The sequence below is a fragment of the Lissotriton vulgaris genome, chromosome 5, assembly GCF_964263255.1.
Source record: "Lissotriton vulgaris chromosome 5, aLisVul1.2, whole genome shotgun sequence".
In the NCBI taxonomy this organism is placed as follows: domain Eukaryota; kingdom Metazoa; phylum Chordata; class Amphibia; order Caudata; family Salamandridae; genus Lissotriton; species Lissotriton vulgaris.
In genome coordinates, this window is record NC_141693.1 from 2,009,175,704 (window position 1) to 2,009,203,460 (window position 27,757).

Sequence of the window (27,757 nt, forward strand, 5' to 3'; positions counted from 1 at the left end):
GTGGTGTCAACTACAAGTTCACCACCCCCTATCACTCACAAGGAAATGGTCTTGTTGAGAGCTTCAACAAAACCCTGAAGGGCATGATAAATGGGTTGTCAGAGAAACTCAGGAGGAGATGGGATGTTCTCCTCCCATGCTTACTGTTTGCCTACAGGGAGGTGCCACAGAAAGGGGTTGGTTTAAGTCCTTTTGAGCTAGTGTTTGGACACCCTGTGAGGGGGCCATTGAGCCTGCTTAGAGAGTCTTTAGAGAAGCCTCTTAAAGAAGCTAAGGACAATGTGCTTGGTTATGTGCTAGTCCTGAGATCTAGAATGGCGGAGTACATGTACAAGGCAAAAAGGAAACTGGAGGCCAGCCAGGAGCTCATGTAGCACTGGTATGATCAAAAGGCTACTATGCTAGAGTATACTCCAGGACAGTTGGTGTGGGTGTTGTGGCTTGTGGCTCCCAGGGCCCTCCATGACAAGTGGAGTGGGCCCTATCCAAACATAGAAAAGAAGGGTGAGGTTACCTATTTGGTTGACCTTGGCACACCCAGGAACCCTCACAGGGTCCTGCATGTGAATAGATTGATGAGGGTGTGGAGGAGGAAACTGAGCCTGTGCCCGACCTCCTCTCCTCTAATGTGCAAGATGGGTCAGTGGAGGGAGTTGTGCTCTCTCCCAAGTTGACAGACCAGCAGCACAGAGACTGTAGGCAGGTGTTGGAGCAGTTTGCTGGCCTGTTCTCTCTGACCACAGCCATCACTGAGTGGTGTGTGCACCACATTGACAGTGGTGACAGCCGACCTGTCAAAAATAAAATGTACAGGTCGTCTGACCATGTCAGAGCCAGCATTAAAGCTGAGGTTGCTAATATGCTGGAGCTGGGGGTAATTGAACCGTCAGAGCCCATGGGCAGTCCTGTGGTACTGGTACCTAAACCAAATCCTCAGGGGGGACCCAAGGAGTTAAGGTTCTATGTGGACTACAGAGGTTTGAATGCAGTCACAAAGACGGACAATCACCCTATACCTAGAGCTGATGAGCTCATTGATAGGTTAGGGGCTGCTAAGTACCTGAGTACTTTTGATTTGACTTCAGGTTACTGGCAGATTGCCCTTACTGATGGAGCAAAGGAGAGGTCAGCATTCTCCACACCAGAGGGACATTATCAGTTCAAGGTAATGCCCTTTGGATTAAAGAATGCACCTGCCACCTTCCAAAGGTTGGTGAACAGGGTCTTGTCTGGGTTGGAACAGTTCAGTGCAGCTTACCTGGATGATATAGCTGAATACAGTTCTACCTGGGGGGATCATTTAAACCACCTAAGTGAAGTGCTTCAGGCCATGCAGCAGGCAGGCCTGACTATTAAGGCAAGCAAGTGCCAAATAGGGCAGAGTTCTGTGGTGTACCTGGGCCACCTGGTAGGTGGGGGCCATGTACAGCCTCTCCAAGCTAAAATCCAAACTATTTTGGATTAGACAGCTCCTGTTACCCAGACTCAGGTCAGGGCATTCCTTGGACGGACAGGGTACTATAGAAGGTTTGTTCAAAATTATGGGACCATTGTGGGGCCCCAAACAGAACTGACTTCTAAAAAGAGGCCAAAAAGGTGATTTGGACCCCAGAGTGTCAGAAGGCTTTTGACACTCTGAAAGCTGCTATGTGTTCAGCACCAGTGTTACTGGCCCCTGACTACACAAAAGAATTAGTAGTTCAGACTGATGCTTCAGAGCAAGGGATTGGTGCAGTTTTGTCACAGCTGAATGAAGGGAGCCTTGACCAGCCAGTTGCCTTTATTAGCAGGAGGCTTCTTCCCAGAGAGCAGAGGTGGAGTGCCATTAAGAGAGAGGCTTTTGCTGTGGTCACTGAAAAAGTTGAGACCATATTTGTTTGGGACTCACTTTCGTGTTCAAACTGACCACAGGCCTCTCAGGTGGCTCATGCAGATGAGAGGGGAGAATCCCAAGCTGTTAAGGTGGTCCATTTCCCTACAGGGAATGGACTTTACAGTGGCACATAGACCTGGGGTTGCCCATGCCAATGCAGATGGACTTCCCAGGTTTTTCCACTTAGCCGATGGGGACTACCAGGGTGTAGGTTAGTAACCCATCACCTTTCGTTTGGGGGGGACTATGTTGCAAAGTCATCCTGTGCCCTGGGCACCCCCAACTTTTTGCTGACTGGAAGACTCAGACTCAGACTCAGACTCAGACTCAGACTCAGACTCAGACTCAGACTCAGACTCAGACTCAGACTCAGACTCAGACTCAGACTCAGACTCAGACTCAGACTCAGACTCAGACTCAGACTCAGACTCAGACTCAGACTCAGACTCAGACTCAGACTCAGACTCAGACTCAGACTCAGACTCAGACTCAGACTCAGACTCAGACTCAGACTCAGACTCAGACTCAGACTCAGACTCAGACTCAGACTCAGACTCAGACTCAGACTCAGACTCAGACTCAGACTCAGACTCAGACTCAGACTCAGACTCAGACTCAGACTCAGACTCAGACTGGGCTCTGTTTAACCAGGGCCAAGCTAAAAGGAACACATTAGAACACAGTTAAGACACTCAACATACACTACGGTACACTATAGTATGGTGCGGTACCCCTGCAGTTGGCATGACCTACTACCTCAGCCCCTAATATGTAATAAGGCAGGGTAATTGAAACTACCTAGAAGTCTCCGGTATCCTGGGGCATGGCAGTTTAGAGGCCAGCAGATTCTCTGCACCAGCATGTGTGCAATGCTGAAGCTGGAGGTCCGTTTAAAAGCTGCACTGGTGGCCAGGACAGCTTTTAAACCTTAAATTGTGCCCAAACTCTACTTTGGGGTTAGGGGCCCTTAAAAAATAAAAACCTACCATGTTTTTGCATATTAGGGACCCCCAGGGTCACTTCTAGGTATCCCAGGGGTGGGGGGTCAGTTATCTACGAGGAGCGCCCTTATAAAATGAGTTTAGAAGCCTGGGTAAAGTTAACTTTTACATTTCACTCCCCACATTGTCTTAAAGAGGTGCTCATATTCGACTTTGATTCTGGAATAATTGGGTACGGGTGATCTGCAATATTTCTGCAGATTCAGAACCCCTGAAGTCTCCCCTAGTTGCACAGGGGGTGGGGGTCCGGTAGAAATTAGGGAAATACTTAAAAAATATGGTTTTATAAGCCCTGATGCTACAAAAGTGGCGCAAGTAATTTTCCCCATTGCAAACCCCATGGCCCATAGGTTAACATGGTAAGAAGTGATTGATTAATACATATTGATAGGAGAGGACTAGCCAGACCATTCAAAGACTTCCCAGAATGGTCGTAGTAAATCCAACGATATTATATTGTTGAATTTCTCCTAAAGTGTACATACAATAAGTTATGAGACTTTCTTGTTTGTAAGTCCAAATTCAGCCTTTCAGTGGTCTGCCCTGATTGGTCAGAGTTAAGTGGATCAGCCAGGCTGCTGGGAGGGCAGTGATCTGTTCTATAGGAATGCCAGGCCAGGAGGTGGCGTCGTAAACTACGCTCTTCAAAGGCAAGAGGGGAGGCCTGGGTTTTAACCCACTATGACAATCGTGACCCGGAGTCAGGACTAGGCTTAAGAAAGGTATTTGCAGATGGTACAGGGATGGTCCATGGAAAGGAGATATCCCAGGGGGGGGTGTTTAGCCAGCTCTTACCTCCTTGCTGGAAAATCAGCCATTATAAAATTTGGAAGGATGATGCACTCTGGGACAAACTAATGCCACACTCCACAGGATGTGGTCATAACTATGAGGAGTTGCCCTGCTCTCATTGGTCAGCAGTGACCTGGTGCTTGACCCAGAGAATTTTGAATAAGTATCTGAGAGGGGCAAAGCCCTCCAGATCTGCTGCTTGAAACTGAATGAAGCAAGAAGTGCCCTGCTGAAGTTTGCTGTGCAAGAAACTCTAAGGCCTGACCTCTGAAGACCGCACCATTTGAAACTACAGCCCAGTGGATTACCTTGCTGCCAAAGGACTAAGTGTGGACTCCCTGCAAGCTACAGGTTAACAGAGCTCACCTGGACAGCCCCACAAAGAATTCAAAGCCTGGAGTACCAGTGGATTTGTAAGGGTTTTGTTCAAGTGGATTGCGGAATTGAAGTTTCACACTTTCAAGGACCCTCTTGGAGATTCCAGAACCATGGACTGTGTGTTGGATACTTTGGGACCCACAAGCAGAACGCCAGGAAGGTGTTCTAACTGGACCCCGCTTGCTGAAGAAGGCGGCCCACTACAGTGGTGAGAATTCTTCAGAACAATTTATAAAAGGTGTGTCCCTGACAGAGAAAACGAAATGATTTAAGGGGCACTGTTGGTTTCTAAGCACTAGAAAGTGACTAATCTTTAAAAATTCATATCTCTGGTTCCCTACAGTGGATTATTTTCGTTTTGGTGTCATTTAAAAGATAAAAATATTACCTATTTTTCTAAATTGGTGTTGGATTTTTATTTTGTGTTGTGTCTTAATTATTTACTGAAATGGTGTTTTTAAATGCTTTACATACCTGTCTGAAGTTAAGCCTGTCTGCTCGCAGCCACGTTACCAAGGGTTGAGCAAAGGAATACTTTTCTAAGACCTGTGCTGAGTCCTATCATGTGTTAGTGGCCTTATTGCCAGTGGCAGACCTACATTTGCCCCTACCAATAACCCACTTTCCAACACAGGTCCTCAGGGAGAGAGTTCCATAAAAGGGAAGTGGCTCCTGAGGACAAATGCACAACATTAGTTTTGAAACAAGGCCTCTAAAATGTTATTTTTTGCTTCTTAGAGATAGGACGTACCCAACTTTATTGGCAGGCTGGAGAGGTATGGAGGAGAAGTGTGACCTGATCTGTATACCAGGCATCCTAGTTTAAACTTTATTCTGGTCTCAAAAGATAGCCAAAGCAATCTGGGTACGATTGACGCGATACGGTCTAATTTATTGGTTGATGATACAAGTCTGGTTGAAGCATGTAGAACAGTTTTTAGTGGCAGGAGAGTGGTCAGGGGAATGCCAACGAGTACAGGGTTGATGGTGATCAAGTCCAGATAGAATCAATGCACAAGCTGCTGATTTTTAAGGGAGAGCTCTTTGATTTTCTTCAAAAAGGTAAAAAATTGCTGCTTTAATGAGTTTATGTGAGGGATCATGGTTAAGGAAGAGTCCTAGGGGGAAAAACTGGATGGGAAGAAGCCAGGTGTGTTCAGTTTATTTAACCACTCCAGGTTGAAAGGCTTTTTTGCATTTGGAAGAAGAAAGAATGAACACTTATTGGGCAGTGAAGAAAGTTCTCAGACATCTAAGTTTGAATGTTAGCAACACAGGCCATAGTGGGTCCTCAAGCACCAAGGGTGTTTTGAGGTAAATTTGGTTGCTGGTGCATTAATGAATGGAAACATCTGTCAGACCGCTTTTTGAGAAGGGGCTTTGTGAAAATATTAAACAGAGTGGGGCACAGGATGGAATGTTCTTTCTTGATTAATTGCAATAAAGGCTTCTAGGAAGTCAAGCAAATGTGTTGGCTAAGTGGATGGGAGTGGGGGGGAGGGACTTGGGAGCTCTCATATATGAGAGCACAGGTATTGTTATATGTCGTGTATCCACTTGCATCATTGCCCATGTTTTTTCCTAGATGGGTGCTCAGAAGCAGACAGCTGGGCCATTGGAGGATTTCCAGCTGCAGCTAAATGGTAGAGTTTCTCAACCAGCTCCAGCCCCATGAGCCTTAATAATGACGATCTCATGAAGGAATCTGTAACAGCTAAAGCATAACATGTGTGTATTCAAAGCATGATTCCTTACTTCTCCAGCTCCATCAGATTATCCCTCTTGGATGTTCAATAGATTACAATGAGTCCGTCATATCTTCTCTAACTCTCCAACAATTCTGTTGCACCTGCAGCGGTCTTTGACAAAATGATTTCCCAGTCTGGGAATATCGGAGTTCTCTCCTTATCCATTTAAAGTCTGCAGCACAGAAGGCTTTGTCAACTATTCACAGGTCTTATTACAGTGCATTGAAATACAACAAGCACTGATAAATGCAGTAGGTTTTGCCCATGTGATAACAAATAAGCAGTTTTTTTGTTATAAGTTGTAGCTTGCTGAGTAGTTGTACAATATCTGCTAAAGTGTTCGGACTGGTTTATGTTAGAAGCGGTCTGCCTTTTCCGGGGTAGAGATCCTACCTTGACAGTGAATGAGGCTTAAATAGTGTGAACAGCTTTAGAAGACTTATCGTAAATGCGTGCAGCCAGGAGATGTGAACAGCAAAAAAGTTGTCCACAAAAGCTAATGAACACAGTAATTCGCGGATGGGAACTGACAAGAGCCTCCTTTTAAGATATATTGAGTACAGGAGATTTCACAAGCTGAAACGCTTAAGCGAAACTTAACACAAGGACCTCAAAATGTAACATAACAGACTACAAGGTATTCATTCAGGAACTTTCTTTCGCCTGAGAAAGAGCTAGCATTGCAACTTGAGAAAAGAAAAAAAGGTGGAGGCAAGTTAATTTTTTTTTTATTTTTTTAAATAAAACACAATCAACCCCCTCCCCCCCCCCCAAAAAACAAAATTTCAAAAATCGAACAGGCAAAAGTAATGAGGAAAAGCCTACTGTAGTTTTATCCAGAACTTACTCTATGCTTTCGATCATACCAGTCAGGACACAGGGCCGCTCTGGCATCCCACCGCTATCTGCAAACCAAAAGGCGAGGAAAGTTACAAGGCATATCTTTAGCACTAGTGCAAACACTGAAAATTAAGATATTCAATTCTATTTCAAACTTTTCTCAGTGCATGGAAACAAGCAGCTCTATCTTGGCTATCCAACCTCCACAAATGTGGCTATTTTTGTTCGAACACTGAAATAGATTTCCATTCCCTTCCCTGCAGCACCAGCACTGCTGCAGCCCCAAGGTTACAGCAGCGGCAAAGATATGCCCATTTGCACAGCATTCACTTTTACGCTCTCCAAAAACCCCACCTCAAAGGTAACAAACAGCTTCCAGTCCTGTTTGCAGAGTCAGATTAGCCCAGACAAGAAAAAGGGCGTTTACACAGGCCTATCGCAGAATCAATATTTACCATTTAGGCAGTCGCTTTTGTGTCCTCGCCTGCATTCACTTTTTCTACTTGTGCAGGAACAGCACATAACTACCTTTCCAATGTAACTTGAAGGCAGAGACACAGCTGCCGCCACCTGAACAGGCCACAGAAACAAAATAGATCTGCAGAAATAAATCTGGAAACGCAGGCAAGTGCTGGCAAATACCAGAATAGGTCATGGTTACAACTGTGAGAGGGCCACAGGATTGGAAGCAAGCACCAGAGCAAGTGACCTCTTTACCAGAGTGTGCAACAACTTTAAATGGTCAGAAGCCAGTGATCAGTGTAGGATAGCCATTTGTAGCAGGGAATCTCCCTCCCGCCTCTACTTATTTCCTCAGTTATATCCCCATGGAAGCACAAAATCTGGAAAGAGTCAGCAGTGCATCTGGCTTAGGGCATTAAGTATCCAAGCCAGAGGAGATCAAAAGAGAAACTGTACAGAAGATTCATGACAAACTAAGATCGGAGAAGAAAGACTGCTACCTATGCACAATGACAACAAGTCCAAAGACTGCTTGTAGACTATTTAGCCATTCAAACTTTATTCCATTGCACAGCCCACCAGCTCAATGTGGCATTCCCTGCACCGTCACAGACTCTGACATTACCACAGGGGTTACATGGCATTGCATGTCGTGACATTGCTGCTTCAAAGTGCACCTCAACCATCTTTGAAGCCTATCTACATCTGTACGGTCTACAGCAGCATCTACTTTAAGATAATTGCCATACCCAGTCTGCTTTTGGACAGATCAGGAATAAACCGAAAGATGCTGTCTCCACACAGCGCAAAGCATGCAGGTCCCCGAGCAGGTTACCATCCACGCTCTGGCCATTAAGTCACTGGGAGATCAGATGTGAACTGGCCCAAAGGACTAAGCTGAAGATGCCAAGATGTTCAGCAAGAGCGGCGATCGCCCGAATAGCTGCAGTACATTCCAATGCAGCTCCAGAGCATCCGGAGGCCACGTCTAGGCAGACTACACCACACCGACTGGTCATCGATGACTGAACCCATAAGATGAAGACAAGAGGCAGCCATTGGGCAATGTGTGGCTCCTGTTCTGTGGTCAAAGACATTTATACCTGGTGCAATCTGAATCTTGCATCCGGACTCTGCTTGGATTCTGGAGATCTGCTCGCCGCCCCTGCCAATTACTAGATGAAAAAAAAGACATTTCAGAAGAGTTTCACAGGGTGTGATCAAACTGGAAAAGTGGACAACATCACAACATGTTCAGGCGAAGAGGGAGCAGTGAATGCCTAAAGATCGGCAGCGATGAACAAGGACAAAACAGCAAAAGGGAAAAGCATTATTAAGTGAACACAGTGACCATGCCGACTCAACACGCAATTTAGGTTTATACTGTTTTTTTAAATAAAACAAACTATTAAAATATATATATATTTCCTGGCAGACAGTTTGCAAGAACAGATAAGTGCAAATTTATTCAACCAATCTAACCATGGTTTTTTGTGCTATTTAAAGGATCCTCTATTAGGAGGGTAAGCCCTCATTTAGGTTTTGTGCACACTGTCACAGGACGTAAGTTGTTGAGTCTCAACAAGGCTTAAACCAGTCTGCAGCCCCTTGTGGTTCGGGCTGATCTGTTCCTAATGGAGCAGGGCAAAGTCTAATTTGCAAACGGCTTGTCACTGTCACGTGGCACAGTGGGCAAAAAAAAATATCTGCTGGAGTTTGTACACAGTATATACCAGTGGACTAGATTAAATACACCCATCACCTGATCTTAAATGACAATTTCGACCTGCAGAGGAGCCATCAAAGGGGCTAAAAAAAGAAAGGATTCAAATCCGGCAAAGACAAGAGTCTACATGCCCCCTCGCTGCATATGTTTCATCAAAGTCACTTGCAGAATTGTTTCCCAAATAGAAGTGCTAAAGTCTAAATTGGTGATCAAGCAGCATCGGGGAAGAAACCATCACTGTGTGAAGTAGTGTGGCTCACTGGTTAGAGGCGGCAGACCCGAGAGCAGAGGACGGCCCGGGACCAGGGTTCGATTCCCGGCGCAGCAGGTTTCTGGACCAGGGTCAGCGGACTCGATAATTCTCTCGCCTCGGTGCCCACTCTGATCAGCGATCACACTCGGCAACTCTGGGCATTAGCTTGCCTCATCTTCACTAACGGCCCCACCAGACCGCCGGGGATGCCTGGTCTCACCCTGGAGATACCCATTAAGGGACCATCTCTCAGGGAAGCCAGGAAGGGTTTCGCAGCGGTCGAAGCGCCTTGGGACCCTACGGGTAAGTAGTGCGCTATATAAATGCCAATACATTTACATACACATACATTTACATCACTTCATTCATCTCTGCCACGCCGATCAGCTGACATTCATGAAGCGGCTCTTCCCGGTAAACAGATATTTGGCCCCTCTCAGTACCTGGAGATGCAGCACCTACCTCCGCAAGCCAGTAAGAGGCTCAACCTTCACATCACATTTGGTGACGTCATCTTAATACATGGCGGACAGCAGCCATGTCTACAACTGTGGTGCCAATCTGCTCCTGCACTAATCCCTGAACTCTACAACCAGGGGCTCCATTTTCACTTCCAGAGACATTTGAGCAGAGTCTGGCCTGCAGTGTCAGACGGGGCCAGAATGTTGCACACCCTCTAGTCCTTGGCTAGATCAATCTCGTGCCTCCTCCAGCGTCACCCGCCATGTACTCTTTCCCACAGCCCTGACCCCCGTTCCCCTTGAGGAGCGCAGCTTAGGGGTTCATCTATTTATGTTCAGCACCTCCAAAGTCGAGATGCTTCCTCACTGCTTCTGTCGCTCTACATGGGCCCTTTGAGCGATCGACACTACAGATCATGCTGCAGTGGGCATTGGAGGTCCCAGGATACAAGGAAAGGATGAAGAAATGAGGACGGCACAACATTCTCTTGAGGACATCAACATTTCTTTCACCGCCTACGAAATATCAGGCCGCACAACACTCTTCAAAACCAACAATTGATGGACAGAATGCTGAACAATGTCATACATTCACCCCAGTACAGAGATCTGGGCCTAGATCCATCGTTTTTTTGCAACACTCTCCAAGCACCTCAGAGATGACAAAGTAGGCTGAGGATGAGGGCCCACTTCAAATCTGCAAACTATTCGGAAGCATCTTTACCTCCAGCTGGCCCCATACCCCTCAACAATCCCATCATGCACTTTTAAAGCAAAATGAGCTGGCATTACATCACCGGGCAGGCTAAGAGAGTTGGGAGTACATTTTGCCAGTCAGAAGGCACCATCACTAGTCGAATGAAGTTCAAATTTAAACCTTGTGATTTGCGGGGAGTACCACTAGAATATCCTTGGACACCTATTTGGTGAAATCTACTTTCAGAGCAGATCGGAAAAACACTAAAAGGACCATCACATTATGCATAGGCGGACTACAAAAAGAGTGTTGGTTGTAAATCCTAGAACCTCTTCCAGTACCTACTATGCTGCTTCAGAAACATCACCAACTAGTTCTTTGCTTCTTATCAGATGAGGAACAGAAGATTCAAGCATTGGAGTGAGTGTTATTGTGCGTCGCCTGCATGACTACACTCCAGAGCTAGGAGACATTGGCGGGCATCATTAAAGCTGAATCCAAATTGTCATTAGCTATTACTTTAGGGCAAGGACTCTTGCTGGCACAAAGTGATGGAGTGGTTGTCAGAACCGTAACAGTGCAGGAGTTGAAATTGTGCCATCTGACAATTGGATGCGTAAGTGGTGCTCGATGCCCTGGTCCAAAGGACAGCTGTAGGTCATGGATTCTAATGGGAGAGAAAGACAAGCCTGCTGTGCAATGGGATACAGCGATTTACTTATCCAAAAGTACTGGTAATGATCCTGCAGGGTGATACTGCAGGATCCCTTCAATTGCACACTAGATATGACCCCTGCTACACAAAGCACTAATCTGACCCGTTTTACTCGGATCACTGTGCAGACATCAAGAATTCGCCTGGACTGAGCTCGTAGGACAAAGTGGCCGACTCACTCCACTGCCTGACATATGTGGACAGTTGTGCTTGGACTCCTGCATCTTTCTAATGAAGGCTGAATATCAAACGTTCAATCTCCTCTGTGGCAGGCTCGAGTTATTTCAATGAATAGCCTCCCTAAAAGCCATATCTGAAAGAAAAACGGTACCTAAAGTATCTGAAACTCAAAGAAAGCATGAAGAATAGCCAGAGTGAGAGGGCGCAGATTAACATAACATGCATCTTTGTAAAGCATGATAACCACCGGAAGAACAGATTTGCATTCATACCCAATGCTAAGGTACTTCCTTTATCAGTCTCAGAAGGAACAAAGGTCGAGTTGACCCTCCTGGGATTTGAACCTGTGACTCAGAGGTGAAATGGAGACCGCTCGAATGACCCATCAGAGCACCGAACCACCAGACCCTGGTTGCAGGGAGTAACTTTTCATGCTAAAATCATGCGAATCTCTTCAGCTGGAGTAACCGATGGCCCATAGGACAAGGATGGAGGTAGTGAACTGCTTGGAGTTACTAGGACAGAAAGACCTGCAGTGTGAGACGGACGCAAAGTTCATCCCACTCATTCTGGAATCCAAATGGAATAAATGGCATGTAAGCATAGGACTCCTCCTTAGAAGTCATTATTTCAAATCATAAGAGATGTGGAAAAAGATGGCAAATACCCTGGGGGTAGGGTTGCAGCTAATCGCTAAGTTTCTGAAAAACAAAAATCCAGGATTCTGGTCACATTGAATAAGCAGAAGAGGATTGGAGGATTCCTCTTAGTGATGTAGTGAAAACACCTGCAAGTTTACTGGCTAAGCCTCAAAGACAGCATTACTTCAGTCGATCAATCCATATACCAGATGCAGAGGCCATTTGAGCCTTTAGTATCACCCAGAGGCACATTTCAAGCATCAGCCTCTAAGAAACAAAGGACTGTTACAGCTGTGATCCAACAATCGGACATAGATGCACTCCACAGAGCATGGCCAAAACCACAAACCGGTACTTACTGAATCCAACCATTTTATCCGGCACTTTGAATTCTTCTGTTATTACCGCTCTGAAAGAAAAATTGATTTCATAAAATTCAGATACACAAACTCATCACCCCACTGGTCCCAGTTTTCCATCACTCATGCTTCATTCCCCTAAATGCTCACTTCTCCAAACATAAAATTTAAATGAAGGGAGCAGGAGTCGCTGGTTTTAAGAGGTTTATCATTTTCCAGAAAATTCCTGAACCAGCCATGGGAAACCAAATACTTCCTAGACACAGCAATCCTTGCTTACAAGCTCACTTCAAGCATTAAAACGCACAGCAGGGGCAAAACTGGATGACACAGAAGGGATGAGGATTCAAACAGGGACCACAGTCCAAGACCTCAGAAGTTGTCCAACTGTCATGCTCAGGTGGTTCAACGCTGCATTAAACTAGACGCTCATGCACTGCGGGGGGTGGGGCACACATTGTTCAATACCCAATCAGGCACCGGGGTTTGAAGGGACCCCACCAGGGGGCTGCCAGCAACCCCAAAGGACCTCCACTAAGGAAATGAAATACTGGCAACTCCACTCCACCTCCCCCAACAGCCTGCTGAAGAAAGAAATCAAACTTACAATAAACATTTCACGAGGCCCCCTCAACTGGCACTTTAAGGACACATGGGCTGAGGAATCTAGAAGGGTCCAACTGTGAGAGCCGCTTAAAAGGGACCCAGGTGCATCTCATTTAGAGCCCATGTCCTTACAAAGAGGAGAGAAGAGATAAAGCTAGCTAGATAAATCACTCCAGCCCCCTCAGCTCCAAATGCAGAACTATCCTCTCTGAAAGCTGAGCGACCCACAGCACGCTTCCTCCCTCTTCTCAAAGGCCATCGTGTCTTTGGGAAGCTTATCGACAAGCTGAGCCTTGAGAATTCAGGCCTGCTGATTCTCCACACCCGCAAGCCCTTGTTTCCCCAACTCTCGAATACAGATGGCAGTTCAATAAACAATTAACACCTAATCAATAAATAATAAAACAGAACCCAGGCTTACCTTTGATGTATCAAGCCTCCTAACTGGTTACCCACTGTGGCGGAGAAAGGGAAAGAGCAGAAAAATCAACGCATTATCACGGATAAACTAACTTGAGGCGCAGAGAAAGCGCGCAGGCCATTAAAAAGCGGCAGCAAGACAGTCATTTGGCCTGAATGGTTCGAATGAATACGTTATGTGATCTGAAACAGGGGGAGACTTCTTGATCAGCCTGAAGTCCAGCTGGACAGATGATAAGACATTGATCCGTGGGCCCTCCTGCTGGGCCGCTTCCAACAATAAGAAGCGAGAAGAGCCTATTGCAGCTCTCTCACTGCCCCCTCAATCCCAACCAAATTAGCCATGATGTAATGGTGTAGCAGACTGGCAAACGTTAAGACGGGTCAACGGGGCTTTAAAGAGGAGGATGCATGAATGCCAATCAATAGGGCACTAGAGGGCTGTGCCTGGCTGGTCTGCAAGCTCCTCAGTCACATCCTACGAGTGGGGGGGTGAATTCAAGGGAGAAACATGAGAAACTCGTTCTGATAGTCTAGAACGCACGGAAAGTCTCATAGGAAAAGAGGGAACTAACCCCCCCGCCCCCCTCCCTGTGCATAGACCCAGCATACAGGCTTGAGTTACAGCGGGCATAAAATCCGCTGTATGACTTTAACATACATGGCAGATAAAAACATGTGGTGACCCTCTGTAGGACACAAACGCATCAGTTCATAAGCATGACAAAATCCTTTAGTGGCTACACTTTCCTAGAAAGTTCAGCTCATCTTATACACACAAAGCTTTATTCGATATAGAAATATCATAAAAGCACAGAACAATAAAAATACAATGTTATTAGTTAAAACACTTGATAAATAATTAAAAAGACAAAATAAAACAGCATTAAACCATTTACAACTTTGAGTTAGTTAAAAAAAAAAAAAAAAAAAAAAAAAATAGAATAAAAACAACGGGGGATCGCCTGAAAAAGAATTCATCACATAGCTTTAAATCTAATCACCCACGCCCAGCTAAGAAATTTAGCTACCCCGCAGGCCAGTACTGTATTAGGATCGGATTGTAAAATTCTTAATGCTGGGGCATAACCTCTAGTCTCAAGTAGGCGACAGACTGGTTTTAGCCATTTGGATCTGGGCTTGTTATAGGCACTGCAAACAAAAAAAGACATGTGGGATAGTTTCCAGTTCAACGATGCAGTGCGGGCAGGTGGCAAGCGTCTGATGGGGGGTCGATTTGGAGGTGCGTTCACGGACTGGTAGAGTTCCCATTCTAAACTGGATATATAAGGCCCTATCTTTAGGTTTTCTAATGAAATCCATATAGAGTTCAAGCAAGGGTACTGTCCGGTGTAGGCGAAACTTGTCTGAGTCTACCTAGATTATCTGCTCTAGATTCTTGGGCGTCGACCCACAACCAGTATGCCCGCTTAACCTCCAGTTTAGATATTGAAGCACCGGACTCCCATACAACCCACAGGCCAATGGCCATTAGGAGCTCCTTCACTTTAGAGAGCCAAGATATTTTGTAAGACCCCTGCAAGTTCATAACTTCTTTAAGGCCGTCCTGATAGCTATCTAGCTCTGGGTGCGCCACAGGCGGGCCCAATAGAGGAGCGGACGCAGAGTTATAAGATCTTTAATAGATCTGCGTCCAAGATCGTATTGGATGGGTTTGATTGGGGTGGTCCTAGGGACAGACAAAAGCTCCTTATAAAATGCATTCTCTGCCATTACGAGGGAATCAACATTATTAAAACCCCAGAGCTCTGCTCCGTACAGAGCTCTGCCTACTGCTTTTGCAGAATAAATCTCCAGAGCAGGAGCTATGGGTCTTGATACTGAGGATCTATGCTCCCTGCCTATGACGCCCACAACCCGTTTATGTTTTAAAGCCATTTTTTCAATGTGAGAGTTCCATTTAAGTTGGTCAGATATTCTGGTCCCAAGATAGTCAAACATTTTAACCCGCTCCAATGGCTCTTCATTAAGTGTGAGCGGGCGATTGGCTTTCCTACTGGGATTAAAATAAAGGAGCTTGGTTTTAGAAGTGTTAATAACCAAGCCCCTTAGATTACAAAAGACACAGAACCGATCCAACAATTTTTGGAACCCCATGGGCGTTTTGGAGACTAGTAGCATATTATCAGCAAAAAGCATGGCGGGGACTTTCACACTGGCCAAGCTAGGGGCATCAGCATTAATATCAGATAAAAAAGAAAAGAAACCACCCCATTAACAAATAAGGAGAAGAGGGTCGGCGCCAGGACACATCCTTGGCGGACACCTCTGTTCACCGGAATTTTTGCCGTTTTCTGCTTCTGTGTGCCCCACCGAATGCATGCATACGTTCCATCGTGCATGCGGGCCAACAAGTGAATGGGCAAAGGAAACCCCATCTCATGAAGAACCGCCCACAAGCGCCCTCGAGGGACTAGTACTTGTACAAGCCCTAAAACCTGCCTGGAAGGGGGAGATAATATTATTCTCCTCTGCCCAAGAGAGGATCCTTTGCAGAAGGACTCTGCCAACCAACTTCTGGCCAGCGTCGATCAAACTGATCGGACGATAGTTGGCAGGGTCACCCCTAGGCCCCTTCTTGTAAATAGGTATCACTTCAGCCCCCCTCCATGAGCTTGGGACTGGAGACCCAAGGAGGAGGGCATTGGTCAAGAGGGAGAAGAACTTGGCCCATTACTTAAGGCTCGCTCGGAACAGGTCACCAGGAATGCCATGCTGGCCCGGTGCCTTGCCTGGGACAATTTTGCTGATCGCAAACTCAACCTCGGTCTGCCCTAAAGGATCAATAGATGAGGGTGTATCGTGCAGGGGTAGTATACATTCTGCTGTTAGTTCGCTGATCTCTGGAGCGCCTACCCCGGCGTACAGTTTCTTAAAGTGATCGAACCATTCCCTGTCCGTGATATGATTAGGTAATAGATCTAAGCCACCGTCATTAGTTTTTCTTACTAAGGCCCAGAATCGTTCACCGTTCCTGTTCTGGCTAGCCAGTTTTAGCTCTTCCCAGTGGGAATCATCCCAAACCCTCTTTGCCACCAATAGTGCGCACCTGTACACAGCTCGGGCTAGACGAACCTCTGTTGGATCTCGGGTTTTGATGGCACAAATCAGTTCATTCGTGGTTATACCACCTAGCTGTGGTCTTCCTACGCTTCAATTGGCTTGCCCCACGTCCATCAAGGAAGAGAGCGGCTATCTTGTCAATTGTCTCCACGTAGACCGTGTTAACCTGGACAGAACCTGGATCATCAGTACAGAGAGCTTCTCGGTCTGATCTCTTACGATCTCCCCCAGGGCATTTGTCTTTTGCTCGTTAATGGCAAATTTATGCCATTTAATGAATCTTTTACAATTCGAGGGTACTAATTCCCTAGTCGCCATTGTTAATCTATTGCTGAGCAGGGGATTCCCCACATTTGTCAGGTTGCACAGGCTATAGGTGATAGTGGGTTATGGTCGCTATGGATAGATGGAATAACTGCCATATCTGACACACATCTCCACAGTCTCTTATCAACCAAAATGTAGTCTATCCTGCCGGGGCAACTAACCCTATTATAGGTACAAGCACCAGAAAAGTCAGAAGGCGTGCGCCCATTCACTGCTACCAGAGCATGCTCCAACACCAAGGCATTCATTTGGATAAGGACAGGTGAGCATTTTTTGATTGGCACAGTCGTCAATTGCGGGATTCCCCATCTTGCATCTTCCTCTGATAAACCTATTGCGCTGCCAGCGGCCAACGGTTCGAAGGTGCAATTCAAGTCGCCAGCAATAAACGGCAAAGTATCTGGGGAACAGTTGCAAAGTGAGTCTGCAAGTAGGGCAATGGTTGGGGATTTACCGCCACCTGGTATACCTCCAGCATAGATATTAAAGAGTCACTTGGGCTTATGGAAGCCAGATCATTAACCTCACCATGTCGTGGGAGGTATTAGCAGAGTATGTGATCTTACAGTTTAAGGAAATTTTTACCCAGACGAGCAAGCCGCCAGACGGGCGACCCCGTCCAGTGGAAGTAGCTAAAACGTGGAAGGTAGAATAACCAGGCTTCTACACCAGTTCCAAGCACCATGTTTCTTGGAAGATACACAGGTCATACCTTCCAATTAGTTCATTCCAATCGGGAAGTGCTATTTTATTCCCAAGACCTGCGAAATTCAAAGAGATGACACTCAAATGACTATTCTGACCGTTTGCATGTAGTGTGACAGGTTCATTGCCATGACCATCGGTGGGAATCGGAGTGCTGGGATTAGCAGAAGCTATAAACTCCTTATGCCCGAAATTACTAGTATCCAGCGGGGGAAAGTGGTCCACATCAGTTCTCACACACAAGGTATGTACAGTACCCTGGGCCTTGGGATTATCATCTTACAGTCAATGGGTAATTGAGTCTTAATGGCCTGGGAAAAGGTGAAGATAAGAGCCAAAGGGGGCCAGGGAAGAGTGGGCAAAGGTGGGAACTGAAGCTTGTCAGTTGAGCGGATTCTGAAAACGTTCCACTTTAATGTGGACAATTTTTCATCCTTCCATTACACATGCAGAATACTGGCTTGACTTTACGTTTGGACACAGGGAAGAAAGCGCAGTTTGGTATAAAATGTTGATGTCACTGAGGCCAATGACTGACACATAGAATGCAAGGACTCCAACAGGTTCTACTGGCATACAACGTTTATCCCCTACCATAGTTCTGCAGAAACAGACCTGGTTACTCATTCATTCCCAACCAACGCATTAGTAGCATCAGGGCCCTTAGGCCCAGCAGAAAATTAAGCAGATTGGGTTCTGCTTCCTGCACTAGCAGAAAGTCCAACCTTAACTGGGTTAAGAACATGCATGCCTAAAAAGACTGCTGTTTAACCTCGTGTGGAGTTGGGACATGCTTGGATTGTCTATCAGGGGTCTCCAACCTCACCTAAAGTGCGAGCTACTATTCCTGGTCATTGAAACACGTTGTGAGCTACTGCAGGGACATAATAAATGTACACAGAGGTAAAGTAACTTAAGCACAGAGCATAAAGCATTAATGACACAGGAGCCGTGTCGCAAAAGGTTTACATTTGGGGTCCTTTAGGCTCAGTGTTGTCCATATGTTGTTGACAGTAAAAGGGAGAGGAAGGGAAATAGTGAGGGAGAAAGAATGAATGTGAGACAGAATGGACAGGAAGAAAAAAAGGAGGAGAGCGACAAATGAAGTAAAGAATGAGCATGTGAGAAAAAAAAGGAAAGAAAAATATTGAAAGCCGAAACACTGAAAGAAAACTAAAGAAAAGAGAAATATAAACAGAAAAGAGTGAAATAAAAGATGGAGAAATTAAGAAAATGAAAGGAAGAAAAACAAAGTAATGAATGGCACAAGAGGAAGAAAAAATTGACAAAGGTAGTAGTAGGAACAGAAAGAAAAACTAACAAGAAAAGGAAGAAACCAAAAGCACAGACAGAACAGGAGAAAATAATTGTTCAAGAAAAAGTAAAAAATAGGAAAAAGTACAAAAATAGGAAAAAGTACAAAAATAGGAAAAACCGGCACTAATTCTCACCCGCTATTTGTAACAAATACCGAAAGAATTAGATAAGCGAGTCCTTTTAATGTGATGCCCCGCGGGACACACAGAAAAGGACGGCTCTGAACGAGATTCCCGCATCCAGGGGCAGAGCCAGCACAAGACGCGGAGGAACCTCCACGAGCGGGTGAGAAAAAGAGCCAGTTCTGAGCCGGTCTGAGAGGGAACACATAGTGGGGTAAGATTAACTCTGAACACAAACCTCCTTATGTTTTCCTTACAGCCTGGGACCACTGTGTCCACTCTCCCCTGAAGACACGCGATAAAAATACTATTGAGGTAATGTATGTTTTTCCGTGTTAACTGGGAGTGCCTAAGAGGGTATGGGGAGTAATATTGGAGAATCTGAATATCGACTTATGAGAGACTGACATTTCTCCACATTAGTAAAAACGCAATATCACCTTCGGGAATTGACTTTTATACACGTAACAAGAACCTAATATTAACCACTGAGTATACAGAACAAGATGTTATCCTCCATGTAAACTTGAACACTATGGTCTCCGTATAGGACTATCCTTGTGAATTTAACAAGCATAATTATGCATTTCTCTCAAGTCGATGATTCAAATATTTAACTATTAAGTGCTGTATATACACCCCCACTTTCCTTATGTTTCTTTCACTACAGGTACACTATACCTCCTCAGAAACTACAGTGGCAACACAAAATCCACTGTTTATTACTACACAAATCGTGTGAGTACAGTTCCTTTTTAAGTTTGTTTGTCCTGACGAATGCTCCCTAGACCCGGCTGGGCCAGAAACAGGTTTACGATTTTCTTGAACTTTAAAGTGGTATAATCAGACCAAGTAACTCGATCTGTGTATACCCGACTTTAACAATAAACCTCATCTTTCAGCTAATAAAATACTTCCTATGATGTAGGTTTGTTTTTTAATTAAATTCTGTGGGCCAATATATATCCCTGGACACTACTGCGCTATACCAGAGGTTGCCTCTGGCTTGAGGCTGGCATACAGCACGAATTCAGATACCCCGATGATAATGCCATAACGCATATGTGCGGCGGAGAAACGATCTAAACCTTAACCGAGATCAACATAGCGTTTACGAGGGTTGTCTAAGAAAACGACAGCAACGCAGTTACAAGTGTCCATTTTCATATTGATTACTTGGATTATCTCAGGGGAACAGAATGGACAGATATTCCTCCTCCCTCTTTGGTGATTAATACCAGAAACTACCTACACCACTGTAAGATACAAGGGGGTGGTATTGGCACTGTAGAGCTAGCTGGTCTAACAGCAGACATACTGTGGGGTTGTCCGGAATCTGATTGGACACCAAGCCCTCAGTTTAGGTCATTCAAAACATGCAGGCCCTGGGGATTCCTAGGAACTACGTGACAAAAGGAGGAGAGAAAGAAAGGTGAAAAAAGAATGAGAAACGTGACCAGGGAAAAAGAATGGAAGAGAATACAAAAATTAAAAAAGGGAAAATGGATAACGAAATTAGAAACAAAAATAAAATTAAAAAAGTAAAGAGAAGTGTAAAAAGATAGAAAGGAGAACATTTGAGAAAGGATAGGAATATATTTCAACAGAGAAAAAGGAAAGCGAGGCAAGAAAGAAAGGAGAAAAAGTAAATAGTTAATTTTTGAGAAGAGACCAGACTGCATCGCCCTGCACTGAAAGCTTTCATGCCCTTACAGAAACCCATTCATGGTTTTAAACAGGTGCATTATCAAATGGACAGCTGTACATTCTCCAGCCTTCTGACTGGTATTTCTCATCTACGAGCTACTCAGTGGCATCCTACAAGCTCTTGGTAATTTGCAATCGACCTGCTGAAGTCCCCTGGTCAGTGGCGGCTGGTAATTAACAGGGCGGGAGGTCGTGGGGGGGGGGGGGGGGGGGGGATGAATCACTTCCTGTGTGCCGCCACTTCCCGGTCCTCGTCACCCGCTACCATTACCGGAAGCCGGGGGATGAAGCACTTCCTGTGTGCCGCCACTTCGCGGTCCTCCTCACCCGCTACCAGGACAGGAAGCACCAGGCTCCACATAGCCAACTACAACGCTGCAATGCAGCGTTGTGATTAGTCTGAACACCAGCCAGCCAAAGCATCATGCTTGGAGGCCTGGGGCCTTTACAGGACCCCATACTGCAAGGGTAAGTTGCAGCCTTTCCTACAAGGTGTTGACGATTGTCTCAGAAGTATTGGACGATGTAAGCTGCTTCTTCACGTATAGCCGGTTTGCATTCACCCATCCCAGCATCATGTAACATAAGGATTTCATCCATTGTGCAAACATGTATCCACTAACACACTAAGATTGGGCATTTCCCTGAACGTCAAGCGTGAAAAGAAGATCCATATGAAAAAGCTAAAGTGTCTTTAGCAGAGGCCAAGGTTTTTTTTAAACCCCCTTAAACGTTCATGTAGTTTTGAAAAATATGAGAAACAACAAACAATACCATGGCAGCATTCCACGATGGTGTAGCAGAACGTCCAAAAAACCCCCCAAAAAGCAGTCAGTGGGGTGGTCAGAGCAATATAGAAGAATGAAGGGCACAATTTAGCCCAAGGCATGACAGCACAGACAATTGGACTAGAGGGCAGTAGAAACGCATCATTAACAACATCTCTATACAGTCTTCTGGATGCTCTACTCGAGTTCTCATGCGCTGTGGAAATGCTTTTAATAAAGCGGCAACTCTGGTATAATTGCTACCCAAATCCTAAGTCGGAGTACTTATCATTGCACTTACTACAAGAGTAGTGTGCAGAAACCTCCATGCAGGACAGTCCTCTATCAGACACCTACGCTCAAGAGGTTCACGGATGCCAGCAGGCGGAATAAGCACCGATTAGATATGAACCAGGGCCAAGCAAATTCTAGGTCATCTTCTCCACTCGTCTACTCAAATTGATCACATTTTTCAAAACGAAATGTCTCAGGAGTACAGCACGCTATCATCCTAGGAAGAGAGTGCGAGGATGCATGCAGGGAATCAATAGTCCTGCATACCACAGCAGCACGGGAGCACATCTTTAAACATGTTGGGCACACATATTCTGAGAGTTTGAGGTAGTCTCGCCTTATTTGGACAGGGTAAGGCCTTCATTGTGAAGTGCAAATGTGAAAATTGTGTTGCAGTGTGGCACCAGCGAAGGCGAAAAACTACTGAATGCAATTGGCTAGTTATTACTGCACACGGACCATGGCACTCCAGTCTAGCATCAAATGATCTAGACTACTCACACTTCTCTACATCAGTCCAACCATAACGGAGGTTGCTTCATTTTCAAGGGAACTGGAGAGTTTATGAAAAATAAACCACATGCTGGTGCAAATGAAGCCATATGGCAGAAATAAACTCTAATCAATGCAGGTAGAAAAGACGATTATTTAGAACTATCCAGAGTTTTACAAACAAGCTAGCGGCAACTACTGAGTCAAAGTCAGTAGAATAAGGAAAATGTTACTTACCCAGTGAGCACCGTTTGCATTCCTGACCAACTCGGTCCTTGTACTGTGGGTGTGGAAACCTGGAGACGAAGTTTGGGTATTTGGCGTTTTTTTGCTGTGGCGAAGAGGTCTATTTGTGGATGTCCTGAGGTATTGGTGGAGGACTTGCAGGTTGAGTTCCCACTCGTGGACTTGTTGGCGTTTCCTGCTAAAGAGGTCTGCAATGTCATTGTACACTCCTGGTAGGTGCTCTGCTAACAGATGAATGCTGTGTCAGAGAACCCAACACCAAAAGGCCTGGACTATATGAGAAAGCGGAGGGGACTTGGTTTCCCTTTCCTTCTGGAGATAATACATGGCAGTCATGTCTGTTTTGATGAGGAGTACCTTGCCAATGAGGTGAGTAAGGAAGGAAGGCTTACAGCGCCAGGTAAACAGATAGTAATTCCAAATGATTTATGTGGAGGGGTTGCTGACTGGGTTTTCAGTGTCCCTGGATAGTTAGATGTTGCGTATTCACCCTCCATCCTGTAAGTAATGCACCCGCGGTTATAGTCAATTGCTTAACTGGGTCTAGTAAACGCAGTCCTTTAAACAGGTTGTTGGTGTTCCACCATTACAGAGAGGCAGGTTTGACGGCATAGCTAGATCCCCTCAGTCCAGGGAACTACTGTCCCATTTCCCTCTTATCTGGTCTGGCCAGGGTGTGCGAGAAGGTGGTGAATAAACAACTCATTGAGTTTGTTGAGAGGGAGGGCTTTTTGCATCCAGCCCCCCAGTCAGGGTTTCGGGCTTCCCATAGTACAGAACCGGCCCTGGTTGATGTCTCTGAGGGAGTGTTTGGAGCGGGAGGGCAGCATTAATTTTGCTCGACTTCTCTGTAGCGGCAGAGTCCTGAATTCACTACTCCTTGTTCGACTTGCCAGGATTGGTGTGTCAGGCACGGCCTGGGGCTGGCTCAGGTCCTTCTTGGAAGGACGGGTCAAGCAGATCTGGCGTCCTCCGTTCTTTTCCTCTCCCCAGTCAAAATTAACGGGAGCCCCCCAGGGGTCCTCTTAGTCTCCTTCTCTTTAACATTTATGTCACACCTCTGGTATACCTGGCTGAGGGCCAAGGTGATGGCTTATGCATATGACACCCAGCTGCTTTTCACCTGGGGAATAAAAATGTGGACTCATTCTCTTCTGTTCAACATAGTCTCTTTTCCATTTTTAAATGTCTGGCAGCTGCGCAACGCAAGTATAATGAAGAGAAGTCTGAGATTCTCCTCTTTAGAAAATTCCCTCCTAATTTCCACAATCTCTCTGGCCACCTGAGTTCCCCCTGCCCAATTCTACAGGGAAGCCCGCCAAGAATCTGGGGGTGTGGTTTGATGAGAGCTTTTCTTTCTCGACTCATCTCAAGAAGTTGGCTGGCAACTGTTATGGTCTTCTCAAAACCCTAAGGAAGTTTTTTCCTTTCCTACCCCAGGAGGCGAGGGAAACTGTTACCGGTGCACTTATTTTGTCTCAGCTGGACTATGCCAATGTTCTTTATAGTGGCGTCCCAGGCTATCTGTTGAAAAAGCTCCAAGTAGTCCAAAATGCGGCAGCCAGACTCATGCTGGGCATTTCTGCCAGGAATAGTGTACAACATCACTTGCATTCACTACACTGGCTTCCCGTGGTCGACAGGGTCACATTTAAATTGTTGGTTATGGCCCATCGTGCTCCGCAAGGCTTTGGCCCTTCCTACTTGCAAAAATGTTTCTTCTTTTATGTTCCCTCCCAGACAGCTGTGATCTATCTCCCTACGTCTTGCCCAGGTCCCTAGTTTAAAAAAACCAGAGGCCAGGAGGCAGGTCTTTCGCTCAGAAGGCTGCTGTTACTTGAAATGCCCTCCCCCTGCCGTACGAAATATTCAGCACCTATTGATTTTCAAGAAAAACCTGAACGCACATTTTTGTTTAAAGACCACACTTCCATCCCTCATGGCTCCGCGCCAGGACACTCTTGAGTATCCGTGCGCGCTACAAATAAAAGTAACATAACGGCTTACCAAAACTAGATTATCCTATTGACCCTCCGCTTGAGACCATATGTGCACTAATCACTCCTGCAACAGACGCATGTGCAATATGGCATGGAATACGATGGCTATACATGAAGCCATCATGCTGAGGAGATGCAGGATTGTTCTCACCGTTACCAGTTGACTTGCTTGGAATTGGGGAATGAGTGCCTGGCAGTATTTGGATAAGCTACTACTGGTTGTGAGTGGAGAATTGCTCCTAGCCAAGGTTGGATCTGAAAGGGTTGGAGGTTGGATTTTAAGGTGTTTATTATAAAGCCTAGTTCATGCAGTAGGTTTATGGTGACCGTAGTGTGTGGGCGATACTTGAAGAGTCGTGGTTTTGATGAGCCAGTAGTCCAGCTATGGAAAAACATCTGCGCAGGTGAGTAGTCACTACCGCGAGACATTTGATGAAGACCCTGTGCACGGTAGCGACCCCTTAGGGGAGCTCCACGAACTGGAAATGCAGATTATTTATAAGAAACCTTAGATACAGGCAAGGAGCTAGTTGAATAGGAACATGAAAGAAGGCATCCTTGAGGTCTAGTCCGGCCATGAAGTCACCTTGCTGTAACAACGGACTATCTAGAAGAGTGACCATATGAAAGTGCTCGGAGAGAATGTACTGGTTTCGTAGGGGTCGGAGATCCAAGACTTGTCTGAGGGACCCAACCTTTTTTGGAATAAGGAAGTATAGTGAATAGACCCCTGTTGGTGTAGTGGAACAGGTTCGACATATTGGAAGGTGTGAAGTGAGCTCAAGAAAATAACCATGTTGGATAATATCCAACAGCAGCAATTGTTTAATTAGTCATAGGGTCTTCCCTAGAGGAGCACGGGGGTTGTAATGTTACAATAGTTACCAAATTTACACTTCAATGAAAATGGTGCCCACAGGTATCAGCAAAAACATGAAACAATAGTGTTGTTGTATAAAAATATTGATCATTTATTTAAAAGGCATAGTAAAAGCAAATTAGAATAAGTCACAACATGTACAAAATTACAAATTTATTCTAGGATTTTACAAACGCAAAAAACATCCATCATTTTTAAAAAGATTATTATTAAAACATCATACTGTCATTTATACAATGATTTTTGTTAAAAATAAATGGGACATAGGAACGAAAAGTGTCGACGCGGCGTTTCGGTGCCTCTTTATTTTGCACCTTCTTCAAGGACTCGTTCACGATTCAGTTATTCTACTCTGAAAACATACAGTGATACATAATGTTAGGCCCATATTTTCGTACATTTGCACATAGATGTTAATAACATTTCTAGATTTATACTAGTATTTGGTAACTATGAACATCTATACAAGCACCCTGCGGTTTCTAAGCATTCATTTGGTTGACAGAATGCCAGGGATGGAATACATCCCTCGTGTTATGGGGGGTCTAATTGCTGTTATCTAGACACCTCATGTTCTACTCCCTGCAGGTTCTCACTATGAGAGTAGAGATATCGGCTAGGTGGGTTCTTTAATTATTTTTAGTTCAAACTAAACAGTTTGACTTACCCAGGTGCAAACATCCTGGTAATATTTCTTGTACTTCAAATTGAACACGTTTCTTCCTGTGCTCACTGTGTTTCCTTATCTCTTATCTCTAAAGGGAATTGTATCATATGTCATGTTCTACAACTGTACTTATGTTCCATTTACCTGAACTATTTTAGCACTTTAATGGTTTTATTCCAATTTTTACCTTGTACAAGTGTCTTTGGTTGAGCGTCACTTGTTTTAGAAGAGATTGGGGACAATTAAAGTGCTAAAATAGTTCAGGTAAATGGAACATAAGTACAGTTGTAGAACATGACATATGATACAATTCCCTTTAGAGATAAGAGATAAGGAAACACAGTGAGCACAGGAAGAAACATGTTCAATTTGAAGTACAAGAAATATTACCAGGATGTTTGCACCTGGGTAAGTCAAACTGTTTAGTTTGAACTAAAAATAATTAAAGAACCCACCTAGCCGATATCTCTACTCTCATAGTGAGAACCTGCAGGGAGTAGAACATGAGGTGTCTAGATAACAGCAATTAGACCCCCATAACACGAGGGATGTATTCCATCCCTGGCATTCTGTCAACAAAATGAATGCTTAGAAACCGCAGGGTGCTTGGATAGATGTTCATAGTTACCAAATACTAGTATAAATCTAGAAATGTTATTAATATCTATGTGCAAATGTACGAAAATATGGGCCTAACGTTATGTATCACTGTATGTTTTCAGAGTAGAATAACTGAATCGTGAACGAGTCCTTGAAGAAGGTGCAAAATAAAGAGGCACCGAAACGTCGCGTCGACACTTTTCGTTCCTATGTCCCATTTATTTTTAACAAAAATCATTGTATAAATGACAGTATGATGTTTTAATAATAATCTTTTTAAAAATGATGGATGTTTTTTGCGTTTGTAAAATCCTAGAATAAATTTGTAATTTTGTACATGGTGTGTCTTATTCTAATTTGCTTTTACTATGCCTTTTAAATAAATAATTGATCAATATTTTTATACAACACTATTGTTTCATGTTTTTGCTGATACCTGTGGGCACCATTTTCATTGAAGTGTAAATTTGGTAACTATTGTAACATTACAACCCCCGTGCTCCTCTAGGGAAGACCCTATGACCAATTAAAGATCTGATTAATAGTGAACCCAGGAGAAGGAACTCTGAATTTTTGCTATTGTTGACCCAATCCTTTTCCGGATAGAAAGGGTAGCTCCCAGACAACCTATTTTTGGATAATATCCAACACCACTGACAGGTGTGTGATCAAGGGGAATGAGTGGCAAGTCAGGGTTTGATGGTTGTGTCGGATGGTTTGGTAAATCCGCCCTTGCCTATAGAGTGGTACCTCCAAAGGAGCCTCAGAAGTATCCTCTAGGTGAGGTGGTTTGATCTGTGGCCGCTGGTATGGGGTGGAGGTTTCAGGAGACGTGGTCTTCGATTCTACACAGCAAGATGAGCAGCTAAAGGAGACACTGTGAAAAGGAGTCAGCAGGGCTCTCAAGGCTTAGGCTGTCTCATCTCTTTGTTTTTTTTTCTAAGGTTATCTACCAGAGGGCTGAATAGATGTTCTCCATCGAATGGGAGGGCCAGGAGATTTCGCTGTACCTCGGATTACCAGAGACCTGAAGCCAGGCATGTTTGCGTAGTAATAAGCTAGAGTTTATTCCTCTTGCTGCAGTATCAGCAGCATCTAGGGCACAACGTATAGATGCGTTCGATATACCTTACCCCCCGAGACTATTTTAAAGGCTCCCTTATTGTGCTCTTCTGCGAGGTATAGGAAGAGTTCCTCCATCTCGTCCCAGTGGGCTCCATCTTACCTCGTAAGAGGAGGACAGAGTATGAAATATGCTAGCGATTTTTCGGCCTGTATCAGGATAGATCATAATATGCTCTTGCGGACTCAAGTTCGCCTTGGAGTCTTTGAAGCAATGGTTTCATGGACCCAGAACCCAGGCCAATTTTGTTGAACGCTAAAGTTTTTCGGCTAAA

General features: G+C 44.9%; 1 protein-coding gene across 5 annotated transcripts in view; it reads right to left on the reverse strand.

The window, feature by feature from the left end:
- FUBP3 (far upstream element binding protein 3) overlaps nucleotides 1-27,757 on the reverse strand; it is a 285,902-nt gene that overhangs the window by 209,688 nt on the left and 48,457 nt on the right. For 2 of the 5 annotated variants that reach the window (XM_086924812.1, XM_086924814.1), the window contains exons 3-6: nucleotides 13,154-13,187; nucleotides 12,127-12,176; nucleotides 8,198-8,269; nucleotides 6,640-6,697 (exon numbers count right to left, since the gene is read on the reverse strand). In XM_086924812.1, the coding sequence (XP_086780938.1) occupies nucleotides 6,640-6,697; nucleotides 8,198-8,269; nucleotides 12,127-12,176; nucleotides 13,154-13,187 (214 nt within the window). Of the gene's footprint in view, nucleotides 1-6,639; nucleotides 6,698-8,197; nucleotides 8,270-12,126; nucleotides 12,189-13,153; nucleotides 13,188-27,757 lie in introns of all 5 variants that reach the window. The other 3 variants (XM_086924813.1, XM_086924811.1, XM_086924815.1) reach the window with 2 other exon arrangements.